General features: G+C 44.8%; 1 protein-coding gene across 1 annotated transcript in view; it reads left to right on the top strand.

The window, feature by feature from the left end:
• LOC311136550 (protocadherin-15-like) overlaps nt 1-23265 on the top strand; it is a gene marked incomplete at both ends in the record, with an annotated part of 186647 nt that overhangs the window by 87962 nt on the left and 75420 nt on the right. The window contains 3 exon segments of the mRNA XM_084170724.1: nt 1194-1326; nt 5572-5651; nt 9441-9534. Of these exon segments, the coding sequence (XP_084026850.1) occupies nt 1194-1326; nt 5572-5651; nt 9441-9534 (307 nt within the window).

Here is a 23265-nt window from a genome sequence, read left to right as displayed (position 1 = left end):
GGATTCAGACTCTCAAGTGAAGTACCTTGCTCAAGGTTAGAGGTTGTTTTAGAAAATCTGAAATAAACAATCTCAAAGGTTTTGATGTACCATTTAATTGAATCTCTCTATATGCTGCAGGATACAGATTATACTAGATAAGTCCTCTCCCAGTATCTAAAACGAATTTAAAGCTGAAATCTGTCAAGGGGAAAACAGCGCCACAGTTCGCCACTGCACCTTTGTTATTCCTTTTGTTTTGGTGATGAAACAGAGGAGAAGAGCATCCAGCATTGTGGTAAAGAAAGTATCAGTACTATCATGTTTCAGGAGAAGACCCAGATGCAGACAGTGTTGAAGGAACAAAAGTTTATTACAAAAACAGGGGGCAGGCAAACGACAGATCAAGGGCAGGCAGAAGTCAGTAATCCAGATCAGAGTCCAAAAGGTACAAAACGTCAGGCAGTGTCAGGGTCAGGGCAGGCAGAGGTCAATAATCCAGGGTGGTGTGACAAGGTACAGAACGGCAGGCAGGCCGAATGGGCAAAACCGAGAAAACGGGAACTTGAACAAGACAGGAGCAAGGGGAAAACCACTGGTAGGCTTGACGAATCAAAACGATCTGGCAACAGACAAACAGAGAACACAGGTATAAATACACTGGGGATAATGGGGAAGATGGGCGACACCTGGAGGGGGGTGGAGACAATCACAAAGACAGGTGAAACAGATCAGGGTGTGACAAGTATATATTCTGCTGTTCTATAGCGCGTGATGTCAGAGTGGGAAAAAAACAAGTGTTTGTTGTTTGAAGTAACTGCTTTGTTGTTGTAATATTGCAAACGATGTGGCAGTTTAACCAACTATGGATTTCAGCTTTAAGTTGGCTAACCTTCACTCTTGTCCAACCTACGTACAGTACCTCCCAGCTTTTTAATCTACAATCATATAGATTTTCTAGCAAAAACCCACCCAATAAACACAAAACAAACACCTACAACTGACAACACAACCCTACATCCCACACAGAAATTCTCATACTGTAAACAAAACCCGCCCACAGTCTCTGTTTTTCAGAAGTGAAGCTCTTTGTGGACAATTGCAGTTGATAAAAGTGTTTTTCTATTGTTAAAATTAAAACCAACACATTTCAAACCTCAGACTTCTTCAGAATGAATGTATCCCCCCTCCCCCATCCTTATCTGCCGTCCCAGGAGCTCCATCACCACCGTGTACATTGAGGTGCTCCCCCCCAACAACCAGAGCCCCCCACGCTTTCCCCGCTTCCTCTACAGCCTGGAGGTCAGCGAGGCCATGAGGACCGGAGCCACACTCCTCAGCCTGCAGGTGAGCACAAGGTCGAGGCTTCTTCACAACGCCACACTGTCTTGTAGCACACACTGAGCATACTGTACCCTGATCTGTATCCAGAGTGTGACATTTGGTGGCAGCGGTGGGATCTGCTTCAGAATCTCCCCTGACTATCATTGTCAGGCCACACGTGTGCTCTATACAGCTGAATAGCTCCTAACAATGGCCCCTATTCAGTCTGTATGAGAAGGGACTGAGACAGTTACCAATGTTACAGATTAGTCTGTTTGAGTAGAAATGGGTCAAGCTGTTTATGTAGACCAATTAGACTGTACAGTCGTGGTCAAAAGTTTTGAGAATGACACAAGTATTGGTCTTCACAAAGTTAGCTGCTTCAGTGTTTTTAGATATTTTTGTCAGATGTTACTATGGTATACTGAAGTATAATTACAAGCATTCCATAAGTGTCAAAGGCGTTTATTGACAATAACAATATTTGCAGAACCTTCTTTTTCAAGACCTCTGCATTCCGCCCTGGCATGCTGTCAATTAACTTCTGGGCCACATCCTGACTGATGGCAGCCCATTCTTGCATAATCAATGCTTGGAGTTTGTCAGAATTTGTGGGTTTTTGTTTGTCCACCCGCCTCTTGAGGGTTGACCACAAGTTCTCAATGGGATTAAGGTCTGGGGAGTTTCCTGGCCATGGACCCAAAATGTCGATGTTTTGTTCCCCGAGCCATTTAGTTATCACTTTTGCATTATGGCAAGGTGCTCCATCATGCTGGAAAAGGCATTGTTCGTCACCAAACTGTTCTTGGATAGTTGGGAGAAGTTGCTCTCGGAAGATGTGTTGGTACCATTCTTTATTCATGGCTGTGTTCTTAGGCAAAATTGTGAGTGAGCTTCCTCGCTGCCCTTCTTGACACCAGGCCATCCTCCAAAAGTCTTTGTGTCACTGTGCGTGCAGATGCACTCACACCTGCCTGCTGCCATTCCTGAGCAAGCTCTACACTGGTGGTGCCCTGATCCCGCAGCTGAATCAACTTTAGGAGACGGTCCTGGCGCTTGCTAGACTTTCTTGGGCGCCCTGAAGCCTTCTTCACAACAATTGAACCTCTATCCTTGAAGTTCTTGATGATCCGATAAATGGTTGATTTAGGTGCAATCTTACTAGCAGCAATATCCATGCCTGTGAAGCCCTTTTTTTTTGCAAAGCAATGATGACGGCACGTGTTTCCTTGCAGGTAACCATGGTTAACAGAGGAAGAACAATGATTTCAAGCACCACCCTCCTTTTAAAGCTTCCAGTCTGTTATTCTAACTCAATCAGCATGACAGAGTGATCTCCAGCCTTGTCCTTGTCAACACTCACCAGTGTTAATGAGAGAATCACTGACATGATGTCAGCTGGTCCTATTGTGGCAGGGCTGAAATGCAGTGGAAATGCTTTTTGGGAATGAAGTTCATTTTCATGGCAAAGATGGACTTTGCAATTAATTGCAATTCATCTGATCACTCTTCATAACATTCTGGAGTATATGCAAATTGCCATCATAAAAACGGAGGTAGCAGACTTTGTGAAAATTAATATTTGTGTCATTCTCAAAACTTTTGACCACGACTGTACACACAAAAAAAATGATGGTTCCTCAAGGGTTTTTTGGGAAGGCTGATGGTTCTATGTGGAACCATAATGACTCAATGTGAACCCGAGCTCTTCAGGGATTCTTTACAGTTCACAAAAGTAGTTTTTGCTCTTTTAGTGATAATTATATTATATTTTGGGTCGTGGTTTGCGCACAGCTCTTTTTGTACATCTGTGAGTGAGAGTGTCATTCCAGTTTATGTAATCTGTTGTGTTATGCTATTACATATTACAGTTGAAGTCGGAAGTTTACATACACTTAGGTTGGAGTCATTAAAACTAGTTTTTCAACCACTTCACAAATTTCTTGTTAACAAACTATAGCTTTGGCAAGTCAGTTAGGACATCTACTTTGTGCATGACACAAGTAATTTTTCCAACAATTGTTTACAGACAGATTATTTCACTTATAATTCACTGTATCACAATTCCAGTGGGTCAGAAGTTTACATACACTAAGTTGACTGTGCCTTTAAACAGCTCGGAAAATTCCAGAAAATTATGTAATGGCTTTAGAAGCTTCTGATAGGCTAATTGACATCATTTTAGTCAATTGTAGGTGTACCTGTGGGATGTATTTCAAGGCCTACCTTCAAACTCAGTGCCTCTTTGCTTGACATCATGGGAAAATCTAAAGAAATCAGAAAGAAAATTGTAGACCTCCACAAGTCTGGTTCATCCTTGGGAGCAATTTCCAAACGCCTGAAGGTACCACGTTCATCTGTACAAACAATAGAATGCAAGTATAAACACCATGGGACCACGCAGCCGTCATACCGCTCAGGAAGGAGACGCATTCTGTCTCCTAAAGATGAAAGTACTTTGTTGGGAAAAGTGCAAATCAATCCCAGAACAACAGCAAAGGACCTTGTGAAGAGGCTGGAGGAAACAGGTACACAAGTATCTATATCCACAGTAAAACAAGTCCTATATCGACATAACCTGAAAGGCCGCTCAGCAAGGAAGAAGCCACTGCTCCAAAACCGCCATAAAAAAGCCAGACTACGGTTTGCAACTGCACATGGGGACAAAGATCGTACTTTTTGGAGAAATGTCCTCTGGTCTGATGAAACAAAAATAGAACTGTTTGGCCATAATGACCATTGTTATGTTTGGAGGAAAAAGGGGAGGCTTGCAAGCTGAAGAACACCATCCCAACCGTGAAGCAAGGGGGTGGCAGCATCATGCTGTGGGGGTGCTTTGCTGCAGGAGACACTGGTGCACTTCACAAAATAGATGTCATCATGAGGAAGGAAAATTATGTGGATATATTGAAGCAACATCTCAAGACATCAGTCAGGAAGTTAAAGCTTGGTCGCAAATGGGTCTACCAAATGGACAATGACCCCAAGCATACTTCCACAGTTGTGGCAAAATGGCTTAAGGACAACAAAGTCAAGGTATTGGAGTGGCCATCACAAAGCCCTGACCTCAATCCTATAGAACATTTGTGGGCAGAACTGAAAAAGCGTGTGCGAGCAAGGAGGCCTACAAACCTGACTCAGTTAAACCAGCTCTGTCAGGAGGAATGGGCCAAAATTCACCCAACTTATTGTGGTAAGCTTGTGGAAGGCTACCCGAAACGTTTGACCCAAATTAAACAATTTAAAGGCAACGCTACCAAATACTAATTGAGTGTATGTAAACTTCTGACCCACTGGGAATGTGATGAAAGAAATAAAAGCTGAAATAAATAATTCTCTCTACTATTATTCCGACATTTCACATTCTTAAAATAAAGTGGTGATCCTAACTGACCTAAGACAGGGAATTTTTACTAGGATTAAATGTCAGGAATTGTGAAAAACTGAGTTTAAATGTATTTGGCTAAGGTGTATGTAAACTTCCGACTTCAACTGTATATAAAACTATGGCCATTATTAGTGTCTTGTGAAAGATTTATGTATGGCCATTGAGAATGGTTGTTAAATCAGTCAGTGGTTCTCATTTCTCTCAGGGAACGCCAGCTGTTCCAGAGGTAGCTCACTTGATTGAACTTGTCAATTAACACAATAATAACACCTATGGAATTTTGACAATGTAATATGGCTGACCAGAATAAAAAACCCTGTATGGTTCTTCAAAAGGATCAACAAAGAACCTTTCAGATTGAGAAAGGTTTTTTATAGAATCATTCTCCATAAAGGTTCTACAAAGAACCATCAAAAAAGGGTTCTATATAGCCCCAAAAAGTGCTGTAACCAAAGAGGAACCCTTTTTTGGTGCTATATCTTTTTTAATGATTCTTAATAGAACCTTAGGAAAGGGTTCTTTAAAGCACCATACAGGTTCCATTTAGAACCTTATGAACATGGATCTTTATAGAGTCTTCAAAAAAGAGTTCTATATAGCACCAAAAAAAGGTTCTGCTATGGTAGAAAATGTGTGTACCAAACTATTGTTCAATATTTATCAAGTAGAAATGGACTGGATACTACTGAGTGAAGGCATTCATTATTATTCATTGTCTGTTGTGAAATTGGGTTTGATCTTGCCGCGTTACATTTATGGACTGCGTTATGGATTTAGCTTGATGCCTTTTCATTCTGTTGTTTTATTGGAGTCGTTGTGAAAGTAGTGGAATTGGCATAACGGGAACATGAAGGGGCCTCTCTGTCTCTGTGTCTCTACAGGCAACGGACCGTGAAAGAGATGTCATTACCTACAGCATCCAGAACGGGGATCCCCACTACCTCTTTGAGCTCTCGCAGATGTACGTAAGCTCATTTTAGTTATCAACGACATTACCTATCATCGTAGCGGATTTATCCATGAAACTTGGCAATAATATTTATCTCTCACAGAGGAAAATTATAGTGTTTTGCCTGGATAAGTGTCTGGAAAACCAAACTGCTCTCTCTGAAACTCTCCGCGAGACACCAGGGGCTGAAAATGTAGATAAGATTCTCCCTAGCATCTTTAAATACATAATTAATAAGTAATAAATTCATATAAACCAAAACAATTCTCTCCTAGTTTGAAAAACAGTCCACATATCAGATTATACATTAGCAGTCTCGAGGTTACCCCTGAGCCTCACTGTTGGTATTGGCTGGAAAAATATTAGTGCCTTGGCTTGGAGTAAATAGGTTGTCTTAATTTCATAGAATAAATCAAAGCCTGCAATAAGATTTGGTGTGATTGTTTAGGGAGCACTTTAGTATGGCTAGCGTCGAAGCAACACAGCAAATTCTCCAGTGTTAAATCTAACACTGAAAGTGTGGACCCGTATAGACACTGGAACTCTGTTAAATTAACACACTGCTTAGTGTGAAGACTTATTTCCCAGAGTGCCTTGCATTTTGAGTGAATTGTAGATTTACCACTCATGACTGTGTTTGTTAGTGACAGAGACATGGTTGTTACATTCATCCTGTTTCAGTCCTATGGACTTCACCAAGTGAGCTCCTGATTGAATATGTTATCATTCAAATTGAATTATTTAACACAACACAATCCAATACATATTTCATAAGGCCTTATTTTGAGGGTTTAAACTCTAAACTTAATAATTCAATCTGTAAGTGTTGAATTACCACTCATGGTGTAAAATAACCCCCAGTGTTGGTGTTAATAACTAGAGTTGAACCATAACCACGCCCATCATTATCATATTTCCCAGCATGCTCTATTGCAGGTCGATTTTAATGTAATCCCTAGGTTATTTTCAGGAGGCATGGTTTATTAGGGTGTGGCTTTTATATAGTTATTTTTGGCCACCCATGACTGTAAATGTCAATCCTGTTGATCATGTTATAGGGACATTTGGAAAATGTTGAACTTCATATTCATCATCTCCAGCACCCCATCTATGTTTGGTAGTAAAACAGATAGAGGATGAAAAGTGTTTCCAATGATATCGTTAGTGTGCGTCATGTGATTTTAACCAAGTATGAGGAGGCATTGCCTACTAATTGCTTACTAATTGGTTGATGATGTCATTGGAAACACTTATCTTCCTCTATCTTTTTTACTACAAAACGTAGAAATGCGCCATTTTCACATATGTTGATGTTGGGGTGGTGCTGGACATGATGAATATGAAGTTTGTACACTGCAATGTTACATTTTCCTTGAAAAGTCTTGCACGTAACATATTCTAATACTAAAATATGAACATGATTATTTTCCGATTGGGGATATCACATTGGAATCATATCTCAATAACCCAGCATCAACAAACCAACCTTGCTCTTTAAAAAATCCCAAAACAACTAAGTGACCCAATGCCTGCAATCCAGCAGTTGGGTCATCCAAACAACCCAGCATTTTTTTGTGTAAGCCCTCAAAATAAGGCCTCATGACATTACTATTGTATTGTGTTAAATAATAAAATGTTAACATATTCACTTAGGATCTCACTTGATGAAGTCCATAGGACTGAAAATTGATAAATGTAACAACCATGTCTCTGTCACTAACAAATCCAGTCATGGGTGGTAACTTGACAATTAACTTGAAAGGCACTCTGGAAAATATGCAAATAACACTAAGCAGTGTGTTAATTCAACACTGTTCGGTGTCTATACAGGTACACACTTTCAGTGTTCATTTAACACTGGGGAATTTGCTGTGAAGCCTTTTCCCCCTCAGGCTTTAGAGTAGAGCTATCCCTGTGCTCTCGCTTTTCTCTTCTCTCTCTCGCTTTTCTCTTCTCTCTCTCTCTCGCTTTTCTCTTCTCTCTCTCGCTCTCTCTCTCTCTCTCAGCTTTCTTCTGCAATAACCAGCAGACATACAGTACCTATATTACCAGAGGCCACTTCAATCACAGCTTCAAACTCACACTGTCATCACACTATCATCCCAGAGCAGATGAGCTCAAATGTATCCCCTTGTAAAGCCCCTAGTAATGGATACATCCCAATAGATTAACTTGCCTGTCATAACACATTGTATCCTCATCGTCATACTACTGAGGTAATTTGTGCATATTGATCAGGTTCATCAGAAGAAAGCTATTTTCATCCAACTGATATAGTGAAAGGAGTTGATTATTTACAAGACAGTTTTACAAGTCACTCATTGGATTGCTTTGTATTAGACCTAAAACATCAGAATGTCCCGACTATTACCTGAGCTGTAGAGGTGGTTGAGATCAGAGACCTGCCTGCATCTCGTCGCCTGCTTAGCACCAACAACGGGCAGACCTTACAGATCCTAATCTGTTGAATAACCTCTTCTCTGTGCTGTCTCTTAGTGGACTTCAGACGACATCTTCTTTAATGCTCTCCTAGTCATTCAGCACTTCAAAACAACACCCTCGTGAATGATGTTCTCTCCCATGCTGGATCTGATCACGCTTGTGTTTCCAGCTGCTAATAATCATGATCTTTCATTTCAGCTAGGCGTTATCATCATCCTTGATGTTTTCAAATGGCAAGATGTTTGTGTGTGTGTGTTTGTGTGTGTGTGTGTGTGTGTGTGTGTGTGTGTGTGTGTGTGTGTGTGTGTGTGTGTGTGTGTGTGTGTGTGTGTGTGTGTGTGTGTGCGTGTGCGTGTGCGTCGAAGCAATGCGCTCAATGAATAGCTCATAAATATGCATGGGAGTTGTGGTGGCAGCAATTGAGGTGCCGCTTTGCATTTGTCTATTTCATTTGAACAGGGACATATCAGTCCACAATGGTCCTCACAGAGACCTTATACCTTTTAAGATGGGTGTAACTGGCCTCTTAGAAAAGGAAGTGCAGATGTTCTCTTGAATACTGAATTATAAATAAATGACTTCTAATTTCTGACTAACGTGTGTCTAAACATATTGCTAGCGAGTAACCATCATAAAACTAGAAGTAGAGGGACAATCGAGACGCGTGACGTTTCCTTAGGTTGCTGTAAATTCCCCTCTAGTTTGGGCCCCATCTCTGAGAGCTGCAGCAGACAAACAGCCAACAGATGTAAAGTTGACAGCAGAGAATCATCCCATAGATTTAAACACTCACGGATCAGTGTGTTAGAGGGCTGAAACCACTGCTGTATGCATGCCAAGATTAGCCCACACCAAATGACCTTGCACTGTAAATTCTATACACTACGTGTTTGCACTAGGCTAGCTTGCCAAAGTGCCGACGTATAACTTTCCTCTGAGCTTCCATTTTATTCTATTGTGCTGGCTGGTCCACACATACTGTATCTCTGCCCCACAGTACAAGATGTGCATGTACTTAAATAGCCAGGTTTCTATACCCACAAGCAAAAATATATATTTTATTTTATTATTAGAAGTACAAAGAATCTGCCTACACTGACAAGGTTGTGATTTTGGGACAGTTGAACCTGTCACAAATGTTCACATTCACAATGTCTGAATACAGACTTTGATGCAAGAAGTTCTGGCTTCTTTACTTCTTCCATGTTTTATGGGTATTGTTTATCTGTACTCAGATTCCCTGAAAGCTTTTGACTCAGCGGGAAGCAGAGTGAGTGGGAATGTTTCAGTAAAGCTGCAAATGGACTGTATTGAACGGTGATAAAAGAACCCCTGTGTCTCTTTCTCTCCTCTCCCCAGATCAGGGCTGTTGGTCCTGGGGAAACCGCTGGACAGGGAGACAGATGATCGCTACACCCTCATTGTAACTGCCTCAGATGGTCGTCCAGACGGGGTAAGCCTGCCTCAATTGTCCTTCCATCCATCTATTAATTAATCTACTCCTTCATAAATCCTTTTATTCATCCATTAATGTGTTCTGTCTCATCGTCAATGCATTTATTGTGTTCATTCGTCTTTTCCATCCATTCAGTTAAGTCTATGGCAGGTTGTGTACCTAGCCCTATTCAAATCAAATCAAATCAAATCAAACCGAAATCTGTCTTGCCTACTACTTACTGTGTACTAATCGTACTACGTACTATTTAGAACGTACTGTTTAGTGAAATGATGTCAGTAAGCAACAAACATCAACATTCTAGACTCCCCCATACTGAGAATGTGTAATCTAATGCGCAATCGTGTTGCTTCCCGGGGGGGTTATGGATTTTTTGCCGAATACGCTCTATTTTGGTAGCCTCTTGTACATTCTAAAGCTAGATTGTACAGTCATGGTCAAAAGTTTTGAGAATGACACAAGTATTGGTCTTCACAAAGCTTCAGTGTTTTTAGATATTTTTGTCAGATGTTACTATGGAATACTAAAGTATAATTACAAGCATTCCATTTATTGACAATTACATTAAGTTTATGCAAAGAGTCAATAAGTGTTGACACTTCTTTTTCAAGACCTCTGCAATCCGCCCTGGCATGCTGTCAATTAACATCTGGGCCACATCCTAACTGATGGCAGCCCATTCTTGCATAATCAATGCTTGGAGTTTGTCAGAATTTGTGGGGTTTTGTTTGTCCACCCGCCTCTTGAGGATTGACCACAAATTCTGAATGGGATTAAGGTCTGGGGAGTTTCCTGGCCATGGACCCAAAATGTTGATGTTTTCTTCCCCGAGCCACTTAGTTATCACTTTTGCCTTATGGCAAGGTGCTCCATCATGCTGGAAAAGGCATTGTTCGTCACCAAACTGTTCTTGGATGGTTGGGAGAAGTTGCTCTCGGAGGATGTGTTGGTACCATTCTTTATTCATGGCTGTGTTCTTAGGCAAAATTGTGAGTGAGCCCACTCCCTTGGCTGAGAAGCAACCCCACACATGAATGGTCTCAGGATGCTTTACTGTTGGCATGACAGGAATGATGGTAGCGCTCACCTTGTCTTCTCAGGACAAGCTTTTTTCCGGATGCCCCAAACAATCGGAAAGGGGATTCATCAAAGAAAACTACTTTACCCCAGTCCTCAGCAGTTCAATCCCTGTACCTTTTGCAGAATATCAGTCTGTCCCTGATGTTTTTCCTGGAGAGAAGTGGCTTCCTCGCTGCCCTTCTTGACACCAGGCCATCCTCCAAAAGTATTCACCTCACTGTGCGTGCAGATGCACTCACACCTGCCTGCTGCCATTCCTGAGCAAGCTCTGCATTGGTGGTGCCCCGATTCCGCAGCTGAATCAACTTTAGGAGATAGTCCTGGTGCTTGCTGGACTTTCTTGGGCGCCCTGAAGCCTTCTTCACAACAATTGAACCTCTCTCCTTGAAGTTCTTGATGATCTGATAAATGGTTGATTTAGGTGCAATCTTACTAGCAGCAATATCCTTGCCTGTGAAGCCCTTTTTGTGCAAAGCAATGATGACGGCACGTGTTTCCTTGCAGGTAACCATGGTTAACAGAGGAAGAACAATGATTTCAAGCACCACCCTCCTTTTAAAGCTTCCAGTCTGTTATTCTAACTCAATCAGCATGACAGAGTGATATCCAGCCTTGTCCTCGTCAACACTCTCACCTGTGTTAACGAGAGAATCACTGATAATGATGTCAGCTGGTCCTTTTGTGGCAGGGCTGAAATGCAGTGGAAATGTTTTTTTGGGATTAAGTTCATTTTCATTGCAATTAATTGCAATTCATCTGATCACTCTTCATAACATTCTGGAGTATATGCAAATTGCCATCATAAAAACTGAGGCAGCAGACTTTGTGAAAATTAATATGTGTGTCATTCTCAAAACTTTTGACCACGACTGTATTTTCAACCACCAGCAACTATCAGGAATTAACTCTGATAAAAAATATCACACTTTTACAGTGTTAGTTTCATCAGCTGTTGTACAATATATATATATATATTTATAAAAAACAGGAAAAATATATTTTGACTGCACTGGGCCTTTAAAGAATCCTTTACAACAAGTGTCTGCTGACTTCCGCAGGCTTTAAGCTTCCTTTGAAGAGGCATTTTCTCAGCTATCAGCAATACAGGTATGATTGAAGAATGAAGCAGGTGTTAAATATAGGATTTGCTACACAGAAAGCAGCAGTTGACTACTTTGTCAACACTTTGATTTGTCAACACTTTGATATAATCAGTAGACCTATATCAATATCTTTAATAATAATATAATAATATGCCATTTAGCAGACGCTTTTATCCAAAGCGACTTACAGTCATGCGTGCATACATTTTTGTGTATGGGTGGTCCCGGGGATCAAACCCACTACCTTGGCGTTACAAGCGCCGTGCTCTACCAGCTGAGCTACAGAGGACCACAAAAATACCATACAAGTATCAATAGCTTTTAAAACAATTCGATCTGTTTTCTTTTATCATATTTTGGACCAGACTAAGGCTATCTCTCCACTAACATACCCATTGTTCCTGCAGTCAGGAGGATTTACCATCAAATGTTTTCATAATATATCTGCAGATAATTGCCAAAAAGTATGCCTAGCAGTATGCAAATTAGGGAGCCAACTGAACAGCTCTCTTACCGATGCAATTCGGTAGGCTACTGACGAGTCACTCACTTTAACGTCCTGATGGACTTCATATCAAAAATACAAACGAGATCTTTAGTTTACTTGTCCCGATGCCATGGACATATAACTACGTTGTTTGATTTATGAATGGCAGGGATATATGAGATTGACTTTATTCAGTCAGTTCTACACCTTTTCGAAACTAGTCAAGCTTGCTATTCGTCAATGAAAGCACAGTAAATAGCCTATGCCTCACCACTCCGTGGCCTATGCCTCACCACTCCGTGGCCTATGCCTCACCACTCCGTGGCCTATGCGTCACCCCTCCGTGGCTGCGTATGAAACACGGCATACGTTAACTTTTTTCTCGCTGGCCTGGTTGGGTCAGTTGGCCAAAACTCTACTGTCCCTAAAATAATTTATACTGGCCCGGACATGGTGTAGTTCTTAAATGCATTGGGGTCATGCAGGGCCTATAGGTTGGCATGGGTTCTCTCTATATTTAGCTATAAATATTTGGTTATTATGATGTGTATTTTAAAACTGTATAATATAATTTAGCAATGCAAGTCATTACTCTATTCTTTAGAATTGCATTGTATTAATTGCATTCATTTTTATTTCTAAAGTATGTCATTTTGAGAAGATTTGAAAATAGGACGCAGACCCTTTAAGGACAACATTCCAAAAGAGATATCGTCATGGCTACAGTAGGCTAGCCAAGAGGAATGCTAGGTGTCTTTTTCTAGCTTTTTTTTGCAGACTTTTAACAGTAGCCAGCATACTGCTAGTATGTGGACTAAATAATCATTGATGGATGCTTATTTTTACTCTGGACAGCTCATGTGTGCTGTGTGAAGGCATCATCTCATGTACTGCTTGACTGCTCGAGAAGTTGAGACTCGAACGGCCAATCATATTGCTCAAATACAAATATCATGACATTTACGTGTGTAGTCTTCAATGGTAGACAGAGCAGTTAAATGTTGAACTGGAATGCAAAGATGCGCTGAAAGGTTAGTGTAGTGAATACTCGGACAGAGTGGTAAGATCCAATCGCAGAATTGCGATGTTTTATTAAAGTACAGACAAGGGAATTGCTTAATCGTGGTCGGGCGAGCTGTGGTCAAAACCGGGCAAGGCAGAGACAGGCAGAGGTACAAAGGGAGCGGGCGTAGTCGTAGTCGAGGGCACGGGCACAGGATCAGAGTACGGTAATCACTGGGAGAAACAAGCAGAGGATTAAGCAATTCGGGGAGTCAAACAACGAAGCACAGGTCTGATACACTGGTAATCAAAATAACAAACTCTCTCTCTCTCTCTGAACAAAACGCTTAGCAAGTCACGATGGAACAATACCTCGCACCGACTGAACTTCTGAGCACACCTTATATCCTAACTCTAATTACTGACAGGTGTGCTCAGAACTCAGGTGAAACAGATCGAGTCTGATGACTCCCCCTCTCTGTAGATCGGGGGAGTGTCAGACTCTGTCTAGACCCAGCCAAACCCAGATCCCTTATAGTTAGTGACTGACGAGATCCACTGGCCCAACATGTTTTTACTGGCCAGCGGGCCATCGTTAATGTCAGATCCTGCATGCGAAAGAAAATAAATGGATTTGCCAGAAAACAATAGGCTAAGTGGATTTCGACTAATCTTTACTACATTATATGGGATGTGCAAATTCGCTCACATTAGGCTATATGGGACATGCAAAATCATGCTCTCTCCCTCCGTGTAAAGAAATTAGACTGGAACCACAGCGCACACAACACACCAGAGTGCGCTGTTGAACACTGTATGCTGGAAACACTCGGTTTGATATTTTTACTAAAACATAACCAATCTTTGTTAAACAGAAATACCAAACGTGTTTTTGCATGGATTCCGCATCGCAGTTAGCTTTTACCAGCTAGGACCACTATCTCTTGTCCTGGAATCTCGCTTAACTGACAGGTTAAAGTCTGCTTGAAAGAGCCGCTAACCTAGCTAAGCTGCTAGCCATCAAAAAACAGGTTGAAGCCTGCTTAACAGAGACGCGAAGCCTGCTTAACAGAGACGCTAAGCTGCTAGCCATCAAGCTAACGAAGTTGGTACCTGATGAGTTTTGCAATGGAGCCCTCGTTGTCTGGAGAACTAAATGAACGGTTCCAACGCTGTAGGAGCTGTATCTATTATGCTTTGTTTCGGGACAAACCGGATCACTCTGAGTTCCAATGTGGCAATTGTTTACTTGCCGAGGATTATAGGCTTGATGTGGCTTCCTTGATCACGCAGGTTGCCAGCCTACGTAAGAAACTGGGAAAAACCCAGTGGAATGTTAAAAAAATTTACGCCGGTGGCTGGACGGCGTTCGCGCTTGTTGGATACATCTCCGCCTTGTCGTTTGTCGTTATCCGACTGGCCGGTGTTGCCCAGGGCTCCACCATCTGATAGCGCCGAAAATCAACGATGGTCGCATGTCACGAGCCCTGGAAGCCGAAGACAGCAACCTCCCGCAAAGCAGTCTACACTCCCAACAAGAGGCCCGGAGCAGATACAAACAACAAATAGTTTTGCTGTACTGGAGCCTGATCTTCCTGCAACTTCGTCGCTGGGGGTGCCTGTGTCTGCGGCCGCAGTGCCTACTACTATGATTTCGAAGGTGACGTCGGCAACCTTCCGTCCCTGCTCTGGATCGAGCGGGGCTTCTCCATCTGTCGGAGGCCTGCATCCTGTGAAGCGTGGGAGTGGGCGAATTTCCTCGTCCTTCTCGCCAGCTGTGATTTTGGGCAGCTCCATGGTAAGAAATGTGACCGTTCCTGGTGCAAAAACAATGTCCTATCCCAGAGCTCAAGTAAATTACATTACTAAGCTGCTCCCGAATGTACTATGTCAGGACATGGAAATCGATTCTATTGTAGTCCATGTGGGTTTTAATAACATTATGAAGGGCAGCTCTGAACAGTTGAAACTGGATTTTAAAGAGCTGATTGACTCTCTGCTAGACACTAACATAAAAAACATAATATCTGGCCCTGTGCCCTCTCTGAATCGTGGCATTGAACGCTTTAGCAGGATTCTTGCTCTTCACAACTGGCTACGTGATTATTGCAGCACAATGGGTGTAACTTTGTTGACAATTTCGATACATTTTGGAAACAAAACACATTTTATAAGGAGGATGGGATCCACCCAAATCATTTGGGTTCCTGGATCCTTTTACAGCATTATAAGGCTGCGTTGAGACAATGACTTAGCAATGACCCGAGCCCAGCTCAGCTAATCCCTACCATTGTGACGCAGAGTTGTCAAAATGCTTTAGCAAATGTACATTACATCGGGAGTGTCGGTAGTCACAATATAAGTAACCTAATTTATGTCCCTCTAACTGCCCTGAATGCCACCGCTGATCCTACAGCTATTGTGTGCAGTAATCATGTGCCTAAGAACCAGATTTATACAGTTGGCACTGAGCCGGTGTACCCAAGGAGGCAGTCCACGGTGTGCAGCTCATCATTCACTAACATAAAGAACATGCGCACATCTGCTCCTGCTAAGCTTCCCGGTAAAGCAATAAAAACAAGTAAGCATCCCAGAAGAAAAGTGCTCAAAGTAGCCCACGTTAACATATGTAGCTTAATAAACAAGGTTCATGAAATCAATAATTTGCTAGTAAAAGATGACATTCATATTCTGACTATCTCTGAAACTCACATAGATAATACCTTTGATGATACAGTGGTAGCCATACAAGGTTATAACATTTACAGAAAATATAGAAATGCCAATGGTGGAGGTGTTGCCTGTTTATGTACAGAACCACATTCCTGTGAAGATTAGAGAGGATCTCATGTTAAATACTGTTGAAGTAATATGGCTACAGGTTCATCTGCCTCCCCTAAAGCCAATTCTGGTGGGAAGCTGCTATAGTCCACCAAGTGCTAACAGTCAGTATCTGGATAACATGTGTGAAATGCTTGATAATGAATGTGATATCAATAGAGAGGCATACTTTCTGGGTGAGTTAAATATTGACTGGCTGTCATCAGGCTGCCCACTCAAGAGAAAGCTTCAAACTGTAACCAGTGCCTGCAACCTGGTTCAGGTTATCAGTCAACCTACCAGGGTGGTTACAAACAGTACAGGAATTAAATCATCAACATGTATTGATCATATCTTTACTAATGCAAACTACTTTAATACTTTTTTCATTGGCAAGATTAGCAAACTTAGGCATGACATGCCAGCAACAATTGCTGACACTACACATCCAAGTATATCCGACCAAATTATGTAATTTTGAATTCCGTAAAGTGAGTGTGTAGGAGGTGAACAAATTATTGTTGTCTATTAACAATGACAAGCCACCGGGGTCTGACAACTTGGATGGAAAATAGCTGAGGATAATAGCGGACGATATTGCCACTCCTATTTGCCATATTTTCAATTTAAGCCTACTAGAATGTGTGTGCCCCCAGGCTTGGAGGGAAGCAAAAGTCATTCTGCTACCTAAGAATAGTAAAGCCCTCTTTACTGTGTCACGGTTTCGGCCGAGGCTGCTCCTCCTCCTGGTTCGGGCAGGCTTCGGCGGTCGTCGTCTCCGGAGTACTAGCTGCCACCGATCTATGTTTCATGTTCGTTTGGTTTGGTCTTGATGTTGTACACCTGTGTCTAGTTAGTCCTCGTTAGTGTTCTATTTAGTTCTCGTTGTGTGTGTCTGTGTTTGTGTGTGATTGTTTCGCTGTCGTGTTTGTGCGCTACTGTTGCCTTGTGCATTTCGTATTTTCCTCCTCTGGTTTAGGAGGTTATTTACGCACTGTTTTGTGCGCCTTTTGGTTTTCGCCTGTGTGCGGACTTTCTCGCCTCCGGGCGTTTGACTCGTTATTTTGAGTGTGCTTTTCACTAAAGTCTATTGGACTTATTTTTCTGCGTCCTGCATCTGATTCCTGCACCACACCCACCTACAGCACCCACTGACATACTGGCTCAAACAGCCGCCCAATTAGCCTTTTACCAACCCTTAGTAAACTAATGGAAAAAATGGTGTTTGACCAGATACAATGCTATTTTACTGTAAACAAATTGACAACAAACTTTCAGCATGCTTGTAGAAAAGGACATTCAACAAGCACAGCACTTACACAAATGTCTGATGATTGGCTGAGAGAAATTGATGCTAAAAATATTGTGGGGACTGTTTTGTTAGACTTCAGTGCGGTTTTTGACATTATCGATCGTAGTCTGCTGCTGGAAAAACGTATGTTTTATGGCGTTACACCCCCTGCTATAATGTGGATAAAGCGTTACTTGTCTAACAGAACACCTGGGTTTTCTTTAATGGAAGCCTCTCAAACATAATCCAGGTAGAATCAGCTGTCTAGGCCCCTTGCTTTTTTCCATCTTTACTAACGACATGCCACTGGCTTTGAGTAAAGCCAGGGTGTCTATGTATGCGGATGACTCAACACTATACACGTCAGCTACTACAGCAACTGAAATAACTGCAACTGTCACACGACGTGTATGCGGTCAGCGAAGTCAAACGCAAGACACAGAGCGGCTGGCAACATACTTTTACTAAACACAGTAATAAACGTACAAAAACAACAAACCTCCAAAACAGGGAGGAAAACACAATACCCGTACACAAAGCAACTGCCGGAAATGACAAAGAACAATCACACACAATAACCAATGAGAGACAGGGGTAAATATAGGGAATACAATACAACATAATGGGAAACAGGTGTAAACAATAAAGACAAAACAAGACAAACACCGAAACATCGATCGGCAGTAGCTAGTACTCCGGGGACGACGAACGCCAAAGCCTGCCTGAGCAAGGAGGAGGAGCAGCCTCGGCTGAATCCGTGACAGTACCCCCCCCTTGACGCGCGGCCCCAGCCGTGCGCCGACCCCGGCCTCGGGGACGGCCAGGAGGATGCGGAGCAGGGCGAGTCGGATGACTCCGGTGAAAATCCCTCAACAGGGAGGGATCTAGGATGTCCCTCCTAGGGACCCAGCACCGTTCCTCCAGACCATACCACTCCCACTCCACGAGATACTGCAGACCCCCCATCCGACGCCTCGGATCCAAGATGGAACGGACTGAGTACGCCGGAGCCCCCTCGATGTCTAGTGGGGGCAGAGGAGCCTCGTACCTCATTCTCCTGGAGTGGACCAGCTACCACCGGCCTGAGGAGAGACACATGGAACCAGGGATTAATGCAGTAATTAATGGGCATTTGTAACCTATAACATACCTCGTTCAATCTCCTCAGGACTTTAAATGGCCCCACAAACCGCCGACCCAGCTTCCGGCAGGGCAGGCGAAGGGGCAGGTTTCGGGTCGAGAGCCAGACCCGATCTCCCGGTGCATACACCGGAGCCTCACTGCGGAGGCGATCGGCGCTCGCCTTTTGCCGCCTGATAGCCCGCTGCAGATGGACATGCGCAGCGTTCCATGTTTCCTCCGAGCGCCAAAACCACTCATCCCCCGCAGGGGCTTCGATCTGGCTCTGATGCCAGGGTGCCAGGACCGGCTGATAACCCAGCACACACTGAAAAGGCGTAAGATTAGTGGAGGAGTGGCGGAGTTTTGGGCTATCTCTGCCCAGGGGATATACCCCGACCACTCCTCCTGCCGGTCCTGGCAATAGGACCTCAGAAACCTACCCACATCCTGGTTTACTATCTCCACCTGCCCATTACTCTCAGGGTGAAAACCTGAGGTAAGGCTAATCGAGACCCCCAGACGTTCCATAAACGCCCTCCAGACTCTAGAGGTGAACTGGGGACCCCGATCAGACACTATATCCTCAGTGAGTAAACAGGGCGTCGGCAGTCTGTAGGGCTGTAGGGAGACCTGACATAGGAATGAGGCGGCAGGCCTTAGAAAACCGATCCACAACGACCAAGATCGTAGTGTTCCCCTGGGAGGGGTGGAAGGTCCGTGACAAAATCCACCGATAGGTGAGACCACGGCCGTTGTGGAACGGGTAGGGGTTGTATCTTCCATCTGGGCAGGTGTCTAGGCGCCTTACACTGGGCGCACACCGAGCAGGAGGAAACGTAAACCCTCACGTCCCTAGCTAAAGTGGGCCACCAGTACTTCCCACTAAGGCAGTGCACTGTCCGACCAATACCAGGATGACCAGAGGAGGGTGACGTGTGAGCCCAATATAACAGTCGATCACGAACCTCGAGCGGCACGTACTTCCGTCCCTCTGGACACTGTGGGGGAGTAGGGTCGGCACGTAACGCCCGCTCGATGTCCGCATCGACCTCCCACACCACCGGTGCCACCAGACAAGACTCCGGAAGTATGGGAGTGGGCTCAATGGACCTCTCCTCTGTGTCATATCGTCGGGACAGGGCGTCTGCCTTAGCGTTCTGTGACCCTGGTCTATAAGTGAGCTTAAATACAAATCGGGTAAGAAACATGGCCCACCTAGCCTGGCGAGGGTTCAGTCTCCTCGCTGCCCGGATGTACTCCAGGTTACGATGGTCAGTCAGAATGAGAAAAGGGTGTTTAGCCCCCTCAAGCCAATGCCTCCACACCTTCAGGGCTTGAACCACCGCTAGCAGCTCCCTGTCCCCCACATCATAATTGCGCTCCGCCGGACTGAGCTTCTTAGAATAGAAAGCACAGGGGCGGGGTTTTGGTGGCGTGCCCGAGCGCTGAGACAGTATAGCACCGATCCCCGCCTCGGACGCATCCACCTCAACTTGGAACGCCAAAGAGGGATCCGGATGTGCCAGCACCGGAGCCGAGGTGAACAGGTCCTTCAGATGTCTAAACGCCCTGTCCGCCTCAGCCGACCACTGCAGACGCACCGGGCTCCCCTTTACAAGGAGGTGATGGGAGCTGCTACCTGTCCAAAGCCCCGGATAAACCTTCGGTAGTAATTGGCAAAACCCAAAAAACGCTGCACCTCCTTCACCGTGGTGGGAGTCTGCGAATTACGCACGGCTGAAACGCGGTCAATCTCCATCTCCACCCCTGACGCGGACAACCGATGTCCCAGGAAGGAGATGGACTCCTGGAAGAACAGACATTTCTCCGCCTTCGCATACAGGTCATGCTCCAACAGTCTACCAAGCACCCGACGCACCAGGGACACATGGTCGGCTCGTGTAGCGGAGTATATTAGAATGTCATCAATATACACCACTACACCCTGTCCATGCAAATCCCGGAAAATCTCGTCCACAAACGATTGGAAGACTGAAGGAGCGTTCATTAAACCGTATGGCATGACGAGGTACTCATAGTGACCCTAGGTGGTACTGAATGCTGTCTTCCACTCATCTCCCTCCCTAATGCGCACCAGGTTGTACGCGCTCCTGAGATCCAATTTTGTGAAGAATCGCGCCCCGTGTAATGACTCCGTCATACTAGCAATCAGAGGGAGAGGATAGCTGTATTTGATTGTAATCTGATTGAGACCACGGTAATCAATACACGGGCGTAAACCCCCATCCTTCTTCTTCACAAAAAAGAAACTTGAGGACGCAGGGGAAGTGGACGGCCTTATGTATCCCTGTCTCAGAGATTCAGCGACGTATGTCTCCATAGCCGCCGTCTCCTCCTGAGACAGAGGATACACATGACTACGAGGAAGAGCAGCGCCTACCTGGAGGTCTATCGCACAATCCCCCTGTCGATGAGGTGGTAATTGAATCGCCTTCTTTTTACAGAAGGCGAGTGCCAAATCGGCATACTCAGGAGGAATGTGCATGGTGGGAACTTGGTTCGGGCTTTCCACCGTCAATGCCCCTACGGAAACACCTACACACCGCCCGACACACTGATCAGACCATCCCTTGAGAGCCCTCTGTTGCCATGAAATGTTGGGGTCATGAGATGTTAACCATGGAAGCCCCAACACCACGGGAAACGCAGGAGAGTCAATCAAATATAACCGTATACTCTCCTCATGGCCCTCCTGCGTCTTCATCTTAAGTGGCGCTGTGACCTCCCTAATCAATCCCGACCCCAAAGGGCGGCTATCTAGGGCATGGATGGGGAAGGGCACATCAACTGGTACAAAAGGAATCCCTAACTTATACGTGAACCGGCGATCGATAAAATTCCCAGCTGCGCCTGAATCTACTAGCGCCTTATGCTGGGAGTGAGGAGAAACCTCGGGGAACACAACTTTAATACACATATGTGCAACAGAGAGCTCTGGGTGAGTTGGGTGCTTACTCACTTGGAATGACTCATCAGTGCGCTGCCTACCGCCTCGATTCCTAGGAGACCCTCCCCAGCACCGACCCGCAGTGTGTCCTCTGCGGCCACAGATGGTGCAGGGGACGGCCTCTCTCCTGGTCTCTCTCCTGGTCTCCCTAGCACCAGCGCCCCCGAGCTCCATAGGGCTCGGCTCGGAAGTGCTGGGGGATGGAATGGACGGCCCCTACTCCGGACGTCCGCGGGTAGCCAACAGGGTATCTAGGCGAATCGACATATCCACCAGCTGATCGAAGGTTGGTGTCCCTGCAGGCCAATTCCCGACGCACGACCTCCCTCAGGCTGCACCTGTAGTGGTCGATGAGGGCCCTCTCATTCCATCCCGCATTGGCAGCCAGAGTCCGGAAGTCCAGTGCGAACTCCAGCGCGCTCCTCTTCCCCTGTCTGAGGTGGAAAAGACGCTCACCCGCCGCCTTCCCCTCTGGGGGATGATCGAACACCGCCCTGAAGTTGCGGGTGAACTCCGCAAAGTTGACTGTAGCGGCTTCTATTCCCCCCCACTCAGCGTTGGCCCACTCCAGCGCCTTGCCGGACAGACAGGAGATGCAGGAGATGCACGCTCTCGTATCCCGAGGGCACCGGGTGGATGGTTGCCAGGTAGAGTTCCACTTGGAGCAGGAAACCCTGACACCCGGCCGCTGTGCCATCATAAGCCCTCGGGAGCGAGAGCCGAATCCCACTGGACCCCGGAGGTGAAGCGATGGGTATAGCTGATGGTGGTGGTATCGTCGTCGGAGGTGTGGGCAAACCTTCTCTTTCCCATCGCTCCATGGTGTTCACCACCCGTTCCATAGCGGTGCCGAGAGCCTGGATCATGGCCGCTTGTTGTGCTACGCGCTCCTCCATTGATCCAGCTGGCACCGCCGCTCCTGCTGACTCCATGTGAAGGTGTGTAATTCTGTCACGCGACGTGTATGCGGTCAGTGAAGTCAAACGCAGGACACAGAGCGGCTGGCAACGTACTTTTACTGAACACAGTAATAAACGTACAAAAACAACAAACCTCCAAAACAGGGAGGAAAACACAATACCCGTACACAAAGCAACTGCCAGAAATGACAAAGAATAATCACACACAATAACCAATGAGAGACAGGGGTAAATATAGGGAATACAATACAGCATAATGGGAAACAGGTGTAAACAATAAAGACAAAACAAGACAAACACCGAAACATCGATCGGCAGTAGCTAGTACTCCGGGGACGACGAATGCTGAAGCCTGCCCGAGCAAGGAGGAGGAGCAGCCTCGGCTGAATCCGTGACAGCAACACTTAACAAAGAGTTACAGTTAGTTTCGGAATGGGTGGCAAGCAATAAGTTAGTCCTGAATATTTCCAAAACTAAATGCATTGTATTTGGGTCAAATCATTCACTAAACCCTAAACCTCAACTGCATCTCGTAATGAATAATGTGGAAATTGAGCAAGTTGAGGTGACTAAACTGCTTGTAGTAACCCTGGATTGTAGACTGTCATGGTCAAAGCATATTGATACAACAGTAGCTAAGATGCGGAGAAGTCTGTCCATAATGAAGCGCTGCTCTGCCTTCTTAACAACACTATCACCAAGGCAGGTCCTACAGGCCCTAGTTTTGTCGCACCTAGACTACTGTTCAGTAGTGTGGTCAGGTGTCACAAAGAGGGACTTGGGAAAATTGCAGTTGGCTCAGAACAGGGCAGCACGGCTGGCCCTTAAAAATACACGGAGAGCTAACATTGATGCCATGCATGTCAGTCTCTCCTGGCGCAGAGTGGAAGAGAGATTGACTTCATCACTGCTTGTTTTTGTGAGCGGTGTCAACG

This window comes from Coregonus lavaretus, assembly GCF_964263955.1.
Source record: "Coregonus lavaretus genome assembly, chromosome: 1".
Lineage (NCBI taxonomy): Eukaryota > Metazoa > Chordata > Actinopteri > Salmoniformes > Salmonidae > Coregonus > Coregonus lavaretus.
Note: the sequence above shows the minus strand (reverse complement) of the source record. Positions and strands in the feature narration are given on the sequence as shown.